Source organism: Mesoplodon densirostris, chromosome 13, assembly GCF_025265405.1.
Source record: "Mesoplodon densirostris isolate mMesDen1 chromosome 13, mMesDen1 primary haplotype, whole genome shotgun sequence".
Classification (NCBI taxonomy): domain Eukaryota; kingdom Metazoa; phylum Chordata; class Mammalia; order Artiodactyla; family Ziphiidae; genus Mesoplodon; species Mesoplodon densirostris.
The window spans coordinates 92,588,268-92,602,746 of NC_082673.1; the positions used below are offsets into that span (position 1 = coordinate 92,588,268).

General features: G+C 65.4%; 1 protein-coding gene across 2 annotated transcripts; it reads right to left on the reverse strand.

Annotated features, from left to right (window-relative positions):
- Positions 1–7: 7 nt before the first annotated feature.
- On the reverse strand, positions 8–12,861 carry TONSL (tonsoku like, DNA repair protein). Of its 2 annotated transcripts, XM_060115475.1 has the most exons (26): positions 12,781–12,861; positions 12,585–12,680; positions 12,282–12,424; positions 11,674–11,857; positions 11,190–11,319; positions 10,786–10,957; positions 10,595–10,709; positions 9,910–10,055; positions 9,664–9,816; positions 9,368–9,493; positions 9,054–9,243; positions 8,040–8,119; positions 7,851–7,940; positions 7,505–7,577; positions 7,242–7,405; positions 7,029–7,152; positions 6,150–6,910; positions 5,958–6,034; positions 5,394–5,547; positions 5,234–5,312; positions 4,548–4,849; positions 4,220–4,391; positions 3,313–3,488; positions 3,004–3,077; positions 2,535–2,668; positions 8–1,309 (listed from the first exon to the last, which is right to left on the reverse strand). In XM_060115475.1, the coding sequence occupies exons 1-26, from the start codon at positions 12,803–12,805 to the stop codon at positions 1,116–1,118; spliced, it is 4,134 nt and encodes a 1,377-aa protein (XP_059971458.1). In that variant the 5' UTR covers positions 12,806–12,861; the 3' UTR covers positions 8–1,115. The 2 variants fall into 2 exon arrangements, with proteins under 2 accessions (XP_059971458.1, XP_059971459.1); XM_060115476.1 differs by lacking the exon at positions 3,004–3,077 and having other exon boundaries at positions 1,126–1,309.
- Positions 12,862–14,479: the final 1,618 nt, after the last annotated feature.

A 14,479-nucleotide genomic window follows, 5' to 3' on the forward strand; every position in this document is an offset into this window, starting at 1 on the left:
TCCAGCCATGCCTGATAGGAACCGGAAGAGGTAACGAAGGGAGAAGGCTTTGCCTTCACCTGTAGGGCCTCTAAGTGGCCGGATCTGCCCTTGAAACTGTGCCCCACAGGGTTAATAGAAATTGGTAACAGAAATCCTTGAGCTTGTCTTTACAGCTTCTTAAAAACTCCTCCATAAACAAGGACCTACTGTACAGCACAGGGAACTATATTCGGTATCTTTTAATAACCTATAATGGAAAAGAATCTGAAAAACAATACATATATACAAAACTGAGCTAAACTGAATTGCCTTGCTGTACACCTGAAACTAACACAACATTGCAAATTAAGCGTACTTCAATAAAAAAAAACCTCCCGCTTGTAACCTGCCTCCACTGATCAAGCGCACCTTAACTGCTGATACAAAAACGTGCATGTCCTGAAAAAGATGTTTGCTCCGAGTTGTTTTCCAGGAACTTGGAGTCACCTGTGTCCGGTCTGAGCTCAAGCCAGTTAAGACTGGTTGGGACCACCAACCCTCAAACTGGGCCTGCACAGGTGTCCAGTGAATGACCTTCTGACATCAGAGGGCCCAAACCCCCACCCTCAGATCATGTCCATTTTTTAACATGGGTCCCATGAAGCAGGTAATTCAGACACGCCTCTGCAGAACACAGATTACGTCACCTTTTTCCTACCTCCAGTCTCCTTTCCCCACGCCTAAGGTCACCCTTTTTTCTTTTCTTTCTTTTTGGCCACGCAGCTTGTAGGATCTTAGTTCCCCGAACATGGAACCAGGCCCAGGCCGTCGGCAGTGAAAGTGTTGGAGTGCTCATCACTGGACTGCCAGGGAATCCCCCTGACCTGCTTCTTCGTCCCGTAACTATCCCACGCCCCTACTGTGGGGGAGCCAATCGGAGATCGGCCTCCCGTCCCCTCACTTGGCTGCGTATGAACAAACCCTTTCTCTGCTGGTTGGGGCTCACTGCTTATTGGGCAGGGAGGCCTCATTCCAGAGCGCTCGGACAGCAAGGTGAGCCCCTCCGAAGGCCACAGCAGGGACGGAGGCGGCAGCAGAGGCTTCCTTTCTTAGAGGCTTGGGTGCGTGGGGCGGGCAGGGCAGGGCTCAGCCGGTCAGAGGTGCCTGAAGAAGAGCTTGGGTCCCTGATCCAGGGTGCATGCTTTGGGGCCCAGCTGGCTGGGCAGCAGCTGGTGCAGGGCATCCCGGTCCTCAGCAGAGAGATGTCTGCTGCACAGCTGCAGCTCCTGCAGCTGCACTGTTAAGTTGTCCCAGAGGCGCAGGCCCAGGGGGCCCTGGACAGCACAGCCTGCAGAGGGGAAGCAGGAGTAGGCCTCGGGCTACGGCCGGGGGCCCACGGGGACCAGTGGTGTTCGTAGAGGGGGCCCTGTGGGGCTTTTCTCTTTACCAGTGTGGCCCTCGGGAGGAAACACACTTCCTCTGAGGCCCCAAGGGCTGCAGCGAGGGGCATGAGTAAAAAGGCCAGCAGAGGCCCGATAATCCTCTAGGAAGGAGTGTGCTCTCCCAGGCCTCGTGTGCCCAGGACTGTGGACTCCCTTCCCAGTCAGCGGTCAGGCACAAGGGAGGCTGGCTAAAGTAAACACCGCATTCACAGCTGTGCCTCTGCCATTGTCTGACGATGCCTGGGTCTCTCCCTCCATAAAATGGACCCAATGGGCTACCTGTGAGTCTCAAGACACTGAACTACAAGGCTCAATCCTCAGACCAGAGAATACCCAGCAGGCTCACGACCCCAGGGAGCTGGGTGAGAGGGTGCAGGTGCCAAGAAGCCAGGTGTGTGGAGAGCAGCCCCTCAGCTGAGCGCAGGTCTCCTACCAGCCCTTCAGGGGGGCCTTCCTGGAGGAGCCAGCCTGGCCCTGTGGGCCCGTGGGCAAGGAGCAGGAAGAACCCAGGGGTCCCCTGTGTGTAGACACCCTCCCAGCTCTTGTTCCCCTAGAGGGCAAAGCCTGGTCTGCCCTGCCCTGGGCCCCAGCAGGATGTGGCCCCAGGCTGCTGGGTGGCCAGTTCACCAAATGCACCTCCTTGGGGTCCTTCTCAAGACAGCTCTGGTAGGGTCCTGTACCAGGGCGTGGCCAGAGAAACCAGCTAAGTCAGGCCATAGGTCTGGACAGTGGGGTCAGGGCAGCCTTGGCCAGGAAGCGGGGGGTCCCTCAGAGGCAGGTATTGCCGCCCTAGCCCGATGTCCCTCCCTCTGGACAACAGGAACGAGGAAGTCCCTGTGGCACTGGGCCCCCCAGCCATGGTCTCGAGGGTCAGGCTGACCAGGCCAGAGGCAGAGACCCACGGTCCTCCCGCCCTATGGTTTGAGGAACAAGGCTCACGCCCGCTTCCAGCCACACTGGTCACCGTCCTCCACTGTGGCAACCCCAAGGGGCCCAGCCCACCCTTGCGGTCTAGCTGGTGGCAGTGACGGCCCCTTCAGAGGAGGCACCCGGGCCTAAGGCAGGTCCTCGAGGAGGAGCTGTGTCACCAGCTCCGGTGTGACAGGTGTAGCCACCATACCCAGAACTCACCTGACAGGCCGAGGAAGCTGAGGCCTTGGGGCCGCCCTTGGAGGGCAGACAAGAGCTCCTCCAGGCCAGCACAGCTGATCTTGGGGTTGGCAGACAGGTCCAGCGAGACCAGCGAGGGGCAGAGGGGCAGACATCTGAGATGGGGAGGAGGCCTGGGGTCAGCGTCCATCATGACGGGAAGCTGCCCAGGTGACCCCAAGGCTCGGGGAGCTGCAGGTCAGGCCCACAGGCTTTGCCCCCAGCCTGGCACGGGTGCCTCACACTCCTGCCAGCCAGCTGAGGCTGGAGGGCCACAGAAGCAGTGGCCCTTGCCTGGGCTGCTGGACAAAGGGCGACAGGAGAGGACACGGCAGAGGGAAAGAGTCTCGAGAGCCGTGGGAGCAGAAGAGACCCGAGGCCCAGCTGGGCTCCTGGGCCCTGAGATCAGAACCCCTGCAGGATGGGGGCGGCACGAGCTGGCTGGCATTACCTGCTCAGATCTCTCACGGCCTCGTCGCCCAGGTGGTTTGCCGACAGGCCCAGGTGCTCCAGGGCGCAGCCTTCCTAGACAGCGGAGGCCCAAGGGGAGCCGGCCTGAGTGGGGCACCTGCCCTCCCTGCCTCCCTGGATCCCAGCCATCCTTCCTGCTGGCCAGGAATTCACAGCCTGAGGCAGGCAGGTCTACAGAAAGCTTTCCCCGCCTGTTTTTTCCAAATGTGCAAGCCTCTTCCCAGCACCACCCGCCAATCCTGGGTGGCCCAAGGTGCCTCTGGCTCAGTATCCCTCCTTGACCGCATACCTTGGTCAGGTAGCTGACCACGGGCTCCGTGAGGCCTGGGTCACTCTTGCTGGCGGCCACAGAGCTCAGCTCCAGGCGCAGGAGGGTGCGGGCTGGCAGGCTCTGCAGGGCCTGGGCCAGGGCAGAGGCGCCCAGGCCGTTGTAGGACAGGGACAGTGTCTTCAGGCACTTGGCGCCTATATCAAGGGCCAGAACCTCTGTGTCAGCCCCGCGTGCCGCCGCCCCCAGCCCTGCCGCACAGTCCTGGGCCCAGAACCCTCGTGACCCTCGGGAAGCCGTCCTCACCCCTGAGGTTTGGTGTGCAGGGAAACTGGGGTGGCTCTGGCCCAGTGTCTCCCAGTGTGGGGGGCGGTGGGCAGAACTGGACTCCTGAGCCCAGCTTCTTCCCACCATTTCGGGGTCCTCTACCTGTCCCTACTCACAACACGATGGCCCCAGGTGATCTGAGACAGGCCCTAGGCTGGGACATCCACACGTGGTGGGGTGGGTTGGGGAGCACTCCGTCTGCCACCCCAGTCCCAGACCCCTCCTCCCCTGCCGCTGTGCTCATAGCTCTGTGGAAAGCCCCCTAGAGGACCCCAGTTTCCAGCTTCTCAGTGCTGGGACGGTGGGTCTCTGCAACCCCAGTGGGCTTGTGGTGGAATCGTCTCCGGCAAACGTGATGCTCAGACCTGTTGAGAGCCGAGGGGCTGGGGCTCTGGCCTGCAGCATAGCTGGGACTGGGGCTGTGTCCTGAGGGGGCCACCCAGGCCAGGCAAGCACCCGACGTCCCTCTGAGCCCAGACAGGTCCAGCACCTGCATGTCTACCTACGTGCTCCTGAAACCTGGGCTCGTGCCCTAGGAGTCCTCGTGCTTGAGGCTCTCCGAGCCCCTGGGGCCAGGGAGTGGACGTGCCTGGCAGCTCACCTTGGAAGGCGCTGCCCAGGGCCGCCTGGTGGTTCAGGAAGAAGCTGGGGCCAAAGCCACAGGCCTGGAGGTGCAGGGTGCTGAGCAAGGGGCAGGCCCGTAGGATGGAGGCCAGGGCCTGGCCACAGCCATCCCCGAGGGGGTTCATGCTTAAGTCCAGCTCTTCCAAGTTCTGTGGAGACACGGGTTCCCCAGAGGATCTGGTCTGGGCCACCCGGAGCTGGGTACTGGCCAGTATTCTCAACCGCGCCTTCCCACCCAGGCATGGGCTAGGTATGGACGTTCAGATGCTGCCCTGGTACTGGTCCACCGTTCCCCACGCCTCTACCTGCAAGGCAGACAGCCCCAGGAGGCCCACAGCAAGCTGGCGTAGGCCTTCAGGGCCCAGGTGATTGGAGGAGAGGTCGAGGAGGGTCAGGCCGGGCACGGTGTCCAGGGCAGCCAGCAGCTCGGCAACACATCCATCCCCCAGCCGGTTCCCGGCCAGGCGTAGCTCCCGGAGCGCTGAGTGCAGCTTCAGGGCCCGCAGCAGCGGGGTGAGCTGGGCCTGGCGCAGCGCCAGGGAGCAGGCCCTGAACGCGGGGCCTGAGCCCTGGTGCTCCATCGCCTGCAGCACCTGCTGGTGCTCCCCTGGAGGGGGGGGGGGTGTCACCCGGACCAGAGCCTGCCTGCCCTGCCCTGTGCGTCACGAGCGGCAAACCAGGCAGCCCCTCCTCACTCACGAGCCCTGGGGCGGCCACCAGAGGCCTGTGGACGCCATGCCGCACAGCCAGTGGGTGGTGCTCACCTACCTCCAGACGGGGCCAATCTCCCCCACCCCACCCCACTACCTACACACAGGGCCACTAGGTAGGGGAGGAAAAGCCGAGAACAGGTGTGGTGGGAAGGAACCCTGGCGGACACCTGGGGTCCTGGGAGTTGAGGCCCGCTGACCTGGGAGTGGCACGGGCAGGTGGAGCCCACACACCCAGCCCGCTGCCCAGGCCACCGCCGCAGGGCCCCCTGGGCCCTTACCTTGCTCCAGGCTCTGGCAGGCCCGGCGGTAGCGGTCCGTCAGCGGGGGAAGGTCCCACGAAGTCACCTCAGCCAACACCTGGAAGGCACCAGCGGTGAGCGGCCCCCGGCACCCAGTGCAGGCGGGCGCCCCGCGCTCGGGGCCCAGGCTGCCCCTTACCTCCTCGTTGCTCTGCAGCACGTCGGAGATGGGGTCCTGTGGGGCCAGCAGGGCCCCCTCTTTCTGTAGGGAGAGCCGGGGCAGCAACCCAGAGGCCTGGTAGTACCGCTGGGCGGCCTGCTCAGCCAGCCAAGCCACGGGGCGGGTCTCCCTGCTGTGGGGACAGGGGTCGAGCGGAGTCCCGGACCTGGCCAGGTTCCTGCACACGCTGAGGAGCGGCCCCCAGGGTCCTGGCTTCCCAGCTTGGCGTCCACAGCTCCCTCGTCTGGCTCCTTCGTCTCCCCCTGCCCCTACGTGTGGCATGCCAGTGCCCCGTGCACACCTGCAGCACCTCCGGGCCGTTTCTAGGGACGCAGGGCCTCCCCGATCCTGTGTCTGCCATCACCTCCCCCAGCGACCAGCCCCCCAGAGGTGGGGTATAAAACCAGATGGACTCGCATCGCACAACCCACGCCATCTACAGCCACGAGGGCCCTCTGCTGCCCCTGGGCACCAGCCCCTGGCCCAGAACCCGCAGAGGCGCAGAGGGGGCCAGGGGTTGGGAGAACACAGGTGACACCTCACCTGTGTGGAACGGGGATGAGGAAAAGATTATCCTGAACACGAACTCGAACTCGGATGGGAGGGAGCAGGGCCGGACCCTAGCAGGTGCGGGCAGGGAAGAGCAGCCCGAGTCAGGAAAGACGGAGCCCCCTGCCCACGGCCCCCAACCGCCCCAGCCTGGGAGGCAGCCGTGCTCCAGGCCTGCACACCCACCAAGGGCTGGCCTGCGGCAGGGTTTCCCCCACTGGGCCCCAAGGCCCTGGGGACATCAGGGCTCCTCGGGGGCTCTGCGGCCGAGCTGAAGGCTCCATCTGCTCTGACCAGTGCACTCCAACCCTTGAGACAGGACAGCCGGCTCTTCCTGGCCCGGGCCCGAGGCCTGATGGCACTCGCCTCACTGCCTGACCCCGAGGCACTGTGTCTGCTGCCATCCGCACTGCTATGGGGGCGGGGCGGGTGGCTGCCCCGGTGACCGTGGGCCAGCGGCAAGTCCTCTTCCAGCCAGTCCCCGGCCAAGCACTCCTCCTTAGGGAGGAGCGCCGCCCGGGGGGTGGGGGCCTCGCCGGGGCCTCGAAGGGGGCCGGGGCCAGGGCGGCAGCTCTGGGCACTGCCCACACTGCGGATGGCCGCCCGGGAGGCTGCCCAGCCGGCACTTGCTGTGGCCGTCTCCCCGCCGCTGGCAGGGCTGGGCATCCGGGCCGTGGCGGGCAGTGCCGGGCCAGAGTGCCGGAACCTCTTCTGGGCTGGCTGGGGCAGGCCTGGGTTGTCCTCCCCCTCCGAGCTGCTACTGCTGGCCAGCGTGTGCCTGCTCCTCCAAGGCCTGGCTGCAGCTGGCACCGCCAGCCCCTGGGAGACCCTGGCACTGGCCTGACAGGCTTCTGGGGGTCCTGGGCTGGGACTTGAGGGAGGAGAGGTCTCAGGGTCAAAAAGATGGTTGCTTGGGAGGGTCGGGGGAGCCAGGGAGCTGTGGGGAGCTGCGGAGAGATCGAATCTATTGTGAGGCAGTGCCTGGCACTATCCCTGCCACCCAGGGCCCGGGGACCCTCAGGCTAAGGAGCGAGGTCCCTAGAAGCAGAGGAGGTCCCCGCTTGCCTTGGCCTGAAGAGGCCGCCCGGAGCAGCGTCTCCATAGCAGCAGCCTTCTCTCGCGTCTCGCCGTCCAGATCCTTGCAGTACAGCTTCACCCACTGCTGCAGCGTCTCCAGCGGGCTGCGGCCCTGTGGGGAGCCCAGCTAAAGCAGGGCTGGCAGGAGCAAGACCACCAACCGCGTGCGGCCCACGCCTGCCCGGCCTGCGCCTTGCTCACCGTCCTGGTTCGGAGGGTGACTGACGCTCCTCGCTCAACGAGCAGCTGGGCCACCTCGAAGTGGCCACAGTTGAGGGCATCGTGCAGGGGAGTGATACCCTCACAGCCTTGACCACCCGGGTCATCCACCGCGGCCCCACGGTCCAGCAGGAAACGGACGATGTCTGTGGACGGGGGGTATGGGCCAGTTCCCAGACCCTTCCTTGGGAGGGACCCTTTCCCTCTCCCTGTCGTATGCTGGCACCCCCGAGTCCCACACTCACCCAGGTGCCCGTAGTTGCAGGCCTCGTGTAAGGGTGTCCAACCACAGTAGTCCCGAGGGTTCAGGGGGTGGCCCTGTGACAAAGAACGGGAAGGAGCCTGGCCCCGAGTACCCCACAGCCTGGCCTGCCCTGGGGCTCTGAAGCCTGAGGAGGGCCCCCGGGGCCCACGCCTGAGCCTGGCCCTGGCCCAGGTCACACCAGAGTGAGGGAGACACTCCCCACCACAAGTACAGAGTCCCCAGTGCTGGCTCCGGCCCCTGTGCCCTGCCCTGGCCCCTGGGAGACAGGACCCCAGCGAGAGCCCATGCTGTGGCCGTAGGGTGACTGGGTGGGGCAGTGGGCTCACCTGCCTCACGAGGTCCTGGACGCGGCCCAGCTGGCCCTCGATGCAGGCTCGGTGCAGCAGGGTCTCCCCGACGTCGTTGCGCCGGTTCCACTGTGGGCACAGTAGCCCCATGGGGGCGTAGGCGTGAGGGGACAGGGCGGCACTGGTGGGCAAGGGAGGGCAACACACCCGCTCAGCCGCTGTCCTCACCTTGCTCACCCTCCGCCGGCCCAGGCAGCCCTGAAGCTCCTCCTCCTCCTCCAACCGCTGGGACCCGTCAGCTTCACCCTCTGGAACAGAGCCAGGCCCAGCAGCCCAGTGAGCCTAGGCCCTGCCCCGAGCTCTGCTGCGCCCAGGAGACTGCTCTGTGGGGCAGCCTCCCCAACCCCAGACCTCTGCCGTCTCCTTCCTGGGAAGCATCCTTGTTGGGCCACGTCAGGCCCAGGGTGAAGACAGCTCGTCCCTGGAGCCTAGGCGTCCTCCCCCTGCATGACTCCCGGTGCCTCTGCCTTCTCCCGCCTGCTCTCAGCCCACCCCCTCCGCCACCCCTGCTCCCTCCTACGCCTCTGGCCCTTCCCGGCTTCTCCGTGGGTAACGTCGCCTGAAGTTCTCATTTTGGGTCCTCTCTCCCCGCCCCTCCTGAGGACCCTCCCCCACACCTGCATACAAGCCACGACCAGCTCGGCACCCCCCTAAGGCAAGGCTGAAACTTCCCGGAGGTTCTGGAGGGCCCTCGAGTTCAAAACTGAAGCCACTCCTTCTGGCCTCAGGGACCGTGCAGCCAGGAGCCAGCTGCCTCCTGAAGCCCACCCGCAGGCCCGCTGCCTGAGCCGGCTTCCGCCACAGCCCACCCTCAGGGCCGCCCCTCAGAGCTGAGCACACCGGCCTCGGGAACCGGCGCGGGCCCTTGAGGGTCTTGGGACCCGCTTGGCTGCTCTGCCTGCTTGCGGTGCGTTTTCCCAGGTCTGCCCCGAGCCACCTCCCCTGCAGACGCCCGCCAGCCTCCTGGCACCGGCCCCTCCAAGAACGTCCCCGGGCTGTGCCCAGCTCCCTGCACCCACCCCTCCTCCACCCTCCTCCACCTGTCTCACCTGCGCCAGTTACCCACCCGGCGCTGGGCTGTTCCCTCCCATCACGAGCCTGTGAGCAGGACCCACCGGCCCGGCCCCGCGCAGGCGTCAGGGAGGGAACGCCGGGGCCGCCGGCACAGCGTCCGAGCCTCACCGCTCTCTGAGAGCTCCAGCTCGATGGCCTCCAGGGCAGCGGCGTCTCCCTCGTCCTCCTCGTCCTCTTCATCCCCCTCATCCTCCTCATCTTCAACCGCCCCCAGCTCCTGCAGCCTGGCTTCAGTGCCAGGGGCCTCCTGAGGCTGAAGCCTCAGCTGCACCGCGTGGAGGTGCCGTAAGACCTGCCTCTGAAGAGCAGGCGACACCCAGCTCAGGGCCAGAGCAGAGATGGGGACGGGGGACAGGGGGACAGACAGGCTGCGGGGAAGCTGTTATGTGGGGATCCCAGCATGGGCGGGCGGGCTCCCATACCTGCAGCCGCGGCCGCTGAGCTTGCTGGGCACAGCTGAGAGCCTTCTGGAAGCACGGTGCCAGCACCTCGTAGGCATCACCGGCGTCCTCGCGGGACAGTGCGATGTTCAACCAGGTCTTGGCCTCCTGGAGGAGGAGGCATGAACTCGGTGGCGGCTGCCCCCGCACCCAGCTGGCCCCGGCTCCCCATGGCTGCCCACACGAGACAGGAGGACGACAGCCCTCCCGTGCCCACCCCCAAGGGCAGCAGTCCTGGGACAGAGCCCCGGGCAGGGCAGGGCGCCGTGACCCCTCACCTCCAGGGCGCTGCCGTCCCGCAGCCTCAGCTCCTCTTCATAGTGGCGCACGGCCTGGCGGTAGTCCTTCATGTCCCCCAGGGTGGCAGCCAGGGACACGTGGATGACGGCCAGCTCAGGCCCCGGCCTGTTTAGCAGCTCCGCGAACTGCAGCTGGGAAGGCGGCAACAGGGAGGCCAGGGCTGCGCCACACCCCACAGCCCACAGCCCCGGTGCCCTCACCCCCGCCCCAGCCCGGGCACGCACCTGCTTCTGGTAGGCCGCCGCAGCCTTGGGGAAGTCGCCCGCCTTGGAGAACAGGTCACCCAGCTGCTCGCAGATGCCCATGGCGCCCCGCGGGTCACTCTCCTCAGACTCCTCCAGCTGCTGCTGCAGGCGGACCACCGCCAGCACTGCCAGAAAGAGCCTGGTGCAGGGGCGGCACAGCCTGGGGCCTGACCCTGTGCCCTCAGGCAGCCAGCCACCTGCCCGAGCCTCCGCTCACCCACTGGTGAGGGGGGTGGTAGGAGGAACTATTTCGTGGGGTCGCAGCAGGAGCAGAAGAACCAACGACAAGTCAGGGGAGGGGCTGGTCCGCAGCATGGGGTGGGGGCCTGCTGACCGCCACTTATCAGTCCTGCTAGGCCACACGCACTGTCCACGCTCCCACCCCGTCAGGCGGGGCGGCTTCTCTCTCGAGTTTACCAACGAGGCTGGCTTGTGCATAGACACTAACCTCCTGACCGCCCTGGGTGCCCCTCTAACACTCTGTGCTGAATGTAGCTCAGAGAAAAACGAGGTCCCTCCCAACAAAAGGTGGGGGGAGACGGGTACCCTACTGACGCTGCCACCTCCCAAAGGACACACGCCCAGGCCTCCTCTGCTGAAGGACGGGAGCCCTTCCTACCCCTTCTCAGGGGGTTCAGCCCTCCCCATCCCCTCCTAGGCTCACCATACTTGAGGGTCCGGCAGACCACTGCTTTCTGCAAAGGCTTCTGGGAACCAAGCCGATAGGCCTTCTTCAAGGCTCTCTTGGCGGCCAAAAAATCCCCTAGGTCTTGGAGGACCTGGGGGGCAAGGGAGGGTGAGGCCCGCAGGCTCCTGAAGGCCCACGCCCACCCGGGAGCCACTGAGAACCAGCACCTCCGAGAGAAGCAGGCAGCACTCGCCCTCCATGGAGCCCTGCTTCAGGATGCGCGCGCACTTCCGCGCCCCCTCCAGGCAGCGCATGGCCTGGGAGTGCTGTCCGCGCCGCCAGTGGATGGCGCCGAGGTTGTAGCGGGCGCGAAACAGGTCCTCGTACAGGTGGTTCTGCCTGTGGGTGGGGACAGGAGCTCAGTGCCGGGGCATGGTCGCTTAGGGCCAGCACAGCAAACACCCACCGATGTCACTTAGGGTTCCGGCCCCCACAAAACCAAGGCTGCCCCTCTGCTAACAGGAAACTGACTGGGCGGAGGGGTGAGGTCAGCCCGGCTGCCCTCTCGGGAGGACCCTGGGAGCAGCCCAGGCCCCAGCCACTCCCTCCTGGGGCCGAGCGGGGGCCTTACTCAGCAAGGAAGATGCTCTTCGTGAAGTACGCGTGGCATAGCGCCGCCTGCTGCAGGCTGTCGCAGGTGAGGCCCACGTTGAGGTAAAGTCTGGTCCTCATCTCACTCAGCTCTCGCTTGGCCAGTGAGCCTGGAAGACGCCCCTCCAGACACTCAGTGCCTTACCTCCACTTGGGGTCTCCAGCCCTGGGCCCTGGCCAGCCTCTCCTGGACCCCTCGTCCAGCCTCTCACTGTAGGCGCCAGGGGTTCTGCTGCAGGTAGAGCGGAGGGAGAAAGAGCAAAGGCAGCCGGACCCGAGGTCGTGAGGGGCGGGGGGCGGGGGGAGGGCTGCTGCTTCTGAGAACCGATCTCAACCTCACAAAGGGAGGGTCCAGGCAGGTGGACCCACCACACGGGCAGGGTGGGCAACGGGGCTGTAGCCTCTTCTCCCTGCAGAGCTCAGGAGGCAGAAGGTGGGGAGGGCCAGTCTCCAAGGGCAGTTACCCTGCAGCTTCTCGTCCACGATAGCCAGGCTTTTCTCAAAGGCACCTTGTGCCTGCAGCAAGGCATCCTGGGACTGGTGGTGATCAAAGATGTCCAAGTGGGTGCGGCCAATGGTGGCCCAGGCCCTCTGCTGCTCAACATGGTTGGACAGGGAACATGCCAGCTCCAGGTAGCGGTGCTGGTGCTGGGGCACAGAAGAACGGCCACTGTGAGCCAGCCCCATGTGTCCCCCAAGCCCCCACAGCAGGCCAAAGCCAGGCTGCAACACCCCATTTTCTCTATGCCAAGGACTGACTGTGGGGACGGTGGCACCACACTCAGACCAGCCAAAGTCATCGGGGGAGAGACACTGACCGGGAGTTAGCTGGGCTGTGGCAGCCCCAGAAGCCGGGGCCAGGGCAGCTCTGTGTGGACAGAGGGCCTGTGGCACACCCACCCAAGGACCAGGCTACCAGGGCCCAGCGCAGCGTGTCCCCCTCTCCCCTCCAGCCGGAGGCCTGGACAGCAGAGACTGGGGCTCCCTTCTCGGAAACGGACCCTCAGGAGATGAGAGCCTAGGGGAGCTGAGTGTGGCCGGCGTGGGGGCCCACGTCGCGGCCTCCGCCCACCTGCAGGGCAGCCGAGTAGTCCTCCATCTCCGCCAGCCGCTCTCCGATCTTGCGGTGGGCCACAGCGCGGCCCAGGGGGTCGTCGGCCGCCTCCAGGAGCTGCAGCTCGTGCTGGTGCTCTCGCAGGGCCTCCGCGTAGCACCCTGGGCGGGCGGCGCAGGCTTCAGTCTGGCCGGGCAGTGGGCCAGGGGCCGCGAGGGCCAGTGGGGCAGCGGCCGGCCGGCACTCAGGAAGCCCCCCCCTCCCCCCCTCCCCCGGTCCTCCCGGCTCCCCGCTCCCAGGCCCGGACTCCACCCCACGCACCATGGCTGGCCAGGAGCTCCCCCAGCTGGTGACAGACGGCTGCCTCCTCCCGCAGCTGCCCGCTCCTCTGGGCCTTAGCCTTGGCTTTGCTCAACTCTGCAGAAAGAAGGACGAGTCCTGGGTGCTGAGTTTCTTCGCCCGGGAGGGCCAGGCCCGCCCCTGGCCCCCGCGTTCGGGCGCTAGTCCCTGGACTCACGGCGAAGCTCGCGGTCCAGGCTCATACTCCGGCCGCCGTGCCGGGGGTTCCGGACTTCCCGCGCTCTAGCGCCGCCACAGCAGCCCCACCCCCCCCCCCAGACCCAGCGCGCAGGCCCACTCCTGGCGCGGAGTATCCCGGGAAGTGTAGTTCACCCGCCCGACGCATCCTGGTAGTTGTAGTAGGGCTGGCGCCGGGGCCGGAAGAGCGGCGGGCGTCTCCATGGACTCCTGGGTCTTCCCTTCGAGCTGAGCCCCGTCCCCCCCGCCCTGCCCCGCATCCCGCATCCCGCATCCCGCACCCCGCATCCGCCCTTGGGGTGGGGTCTCCTGGGCTCCCGCCGCGTGCTGCCGCATCCCGCACACAAGCACACCTACCCACCCACGCTACTTGACCTGAGGAACGGCCTGCCCTCGCGTGGGAGGAGAGGAAGGCCTCGGAGACCACGGGCACTTGAGCCCTCAGATTTGTGGGCATGATCAGAGGCGCCCCCGCAGAACCTGCGGATCAGCCTTGAACGCGCCACAGTCGTCACACGTGGGGACTCCGACCCCCAGTGCTACCGGCGGGAGGGGGGCTGCGTGTTTCAAAAAGAACCCAGCTTGGTCCTGCTTCCTCAGTGTGTACGCCAGTTTTGTATACCTGGAAAACTCAGCGTGCGCTCGTTAAAACTGCAAAACCGTCTTGTGCTGAGAGGTAAAGGGAGCAGGATCCGGGCTCGGAGCGCTGTGACCAACCTCTCAGCTGCAGAAGATCGGGGGCGTGGGGAGCCTGGGGACCTCTAAATACCCGTCCTTTCCCCCCACCCCTGCCTGGAGAACCAAATACCTGCGGGGCCTCGGGGCTCTCAGTCCCCACCCTGCCGCGCGGCCCTGGGCCCTAGGTACCAGGGCTCGCGCCCCAAAGTCCCCAGAGGAGGCCCGGAAGGAGTGGGAGATGGGCAGTTTCATTTCCTATGGAAATGGAAACAGACCCAAAGGGGAACCCGGGAGGGAGCGATGTGCAGGGTGGCTGGTCCCCAGGTCCAGGGAAGGCTGCAGGGGTGAGGGCGAGGCTGAGCTTGAGGAGCAGCAGGAACGCCTCCTCTTTGCCTCCTGAAGGGTGTGGGGCTCTCTCCCCCTCCCTCCAACGTGGGATCCCAGGAGACAGGACAGGAGGCCTTGAAACCAAGGTGGCTGCTTGGCTGGCAGGCAGGCTGGTGAGGTGCAAGGGGCACAGTGAGAGGCAGGGTGGGCATGGGGGAGCCGAGCCAGGGAAACAGAGACTGTCTCAGCAGAACGGGTGGGACGGCACCTCCCCCGAGAGCCTTTCCCCCTCCAGCGCCAGCATTCCCAGGACAGCCCAGGTCCTGGGGCCTGATCTCCCTTCAGAGAGGACCCAACTTCTCTAGCCTTGGATTCCCCACTGATCAGACAGGAATGCGCATATGAGAATGCCAGCAAGAGCTGAAGGCCTGGGGTGGGGAGGCCGCAGGCTGGGGGCCAGCAGCTGACCCCTGGCTGGGAGGCTATCAGAGCCCAGGGAAGCCCATCCATGAGGCTGTCTTCTTGTAAGGAAATACAAACAAAACTTGGTTTGGACCTTTTTAAAAACTGTAGTTACATACAGAAATATCCAAAGAGAACACAGACCACAAAAGCAACATAACATGTTAAGTCGTTTCCGACAGCGGTAAAAACACCTCTTCACTCCTCTCTTT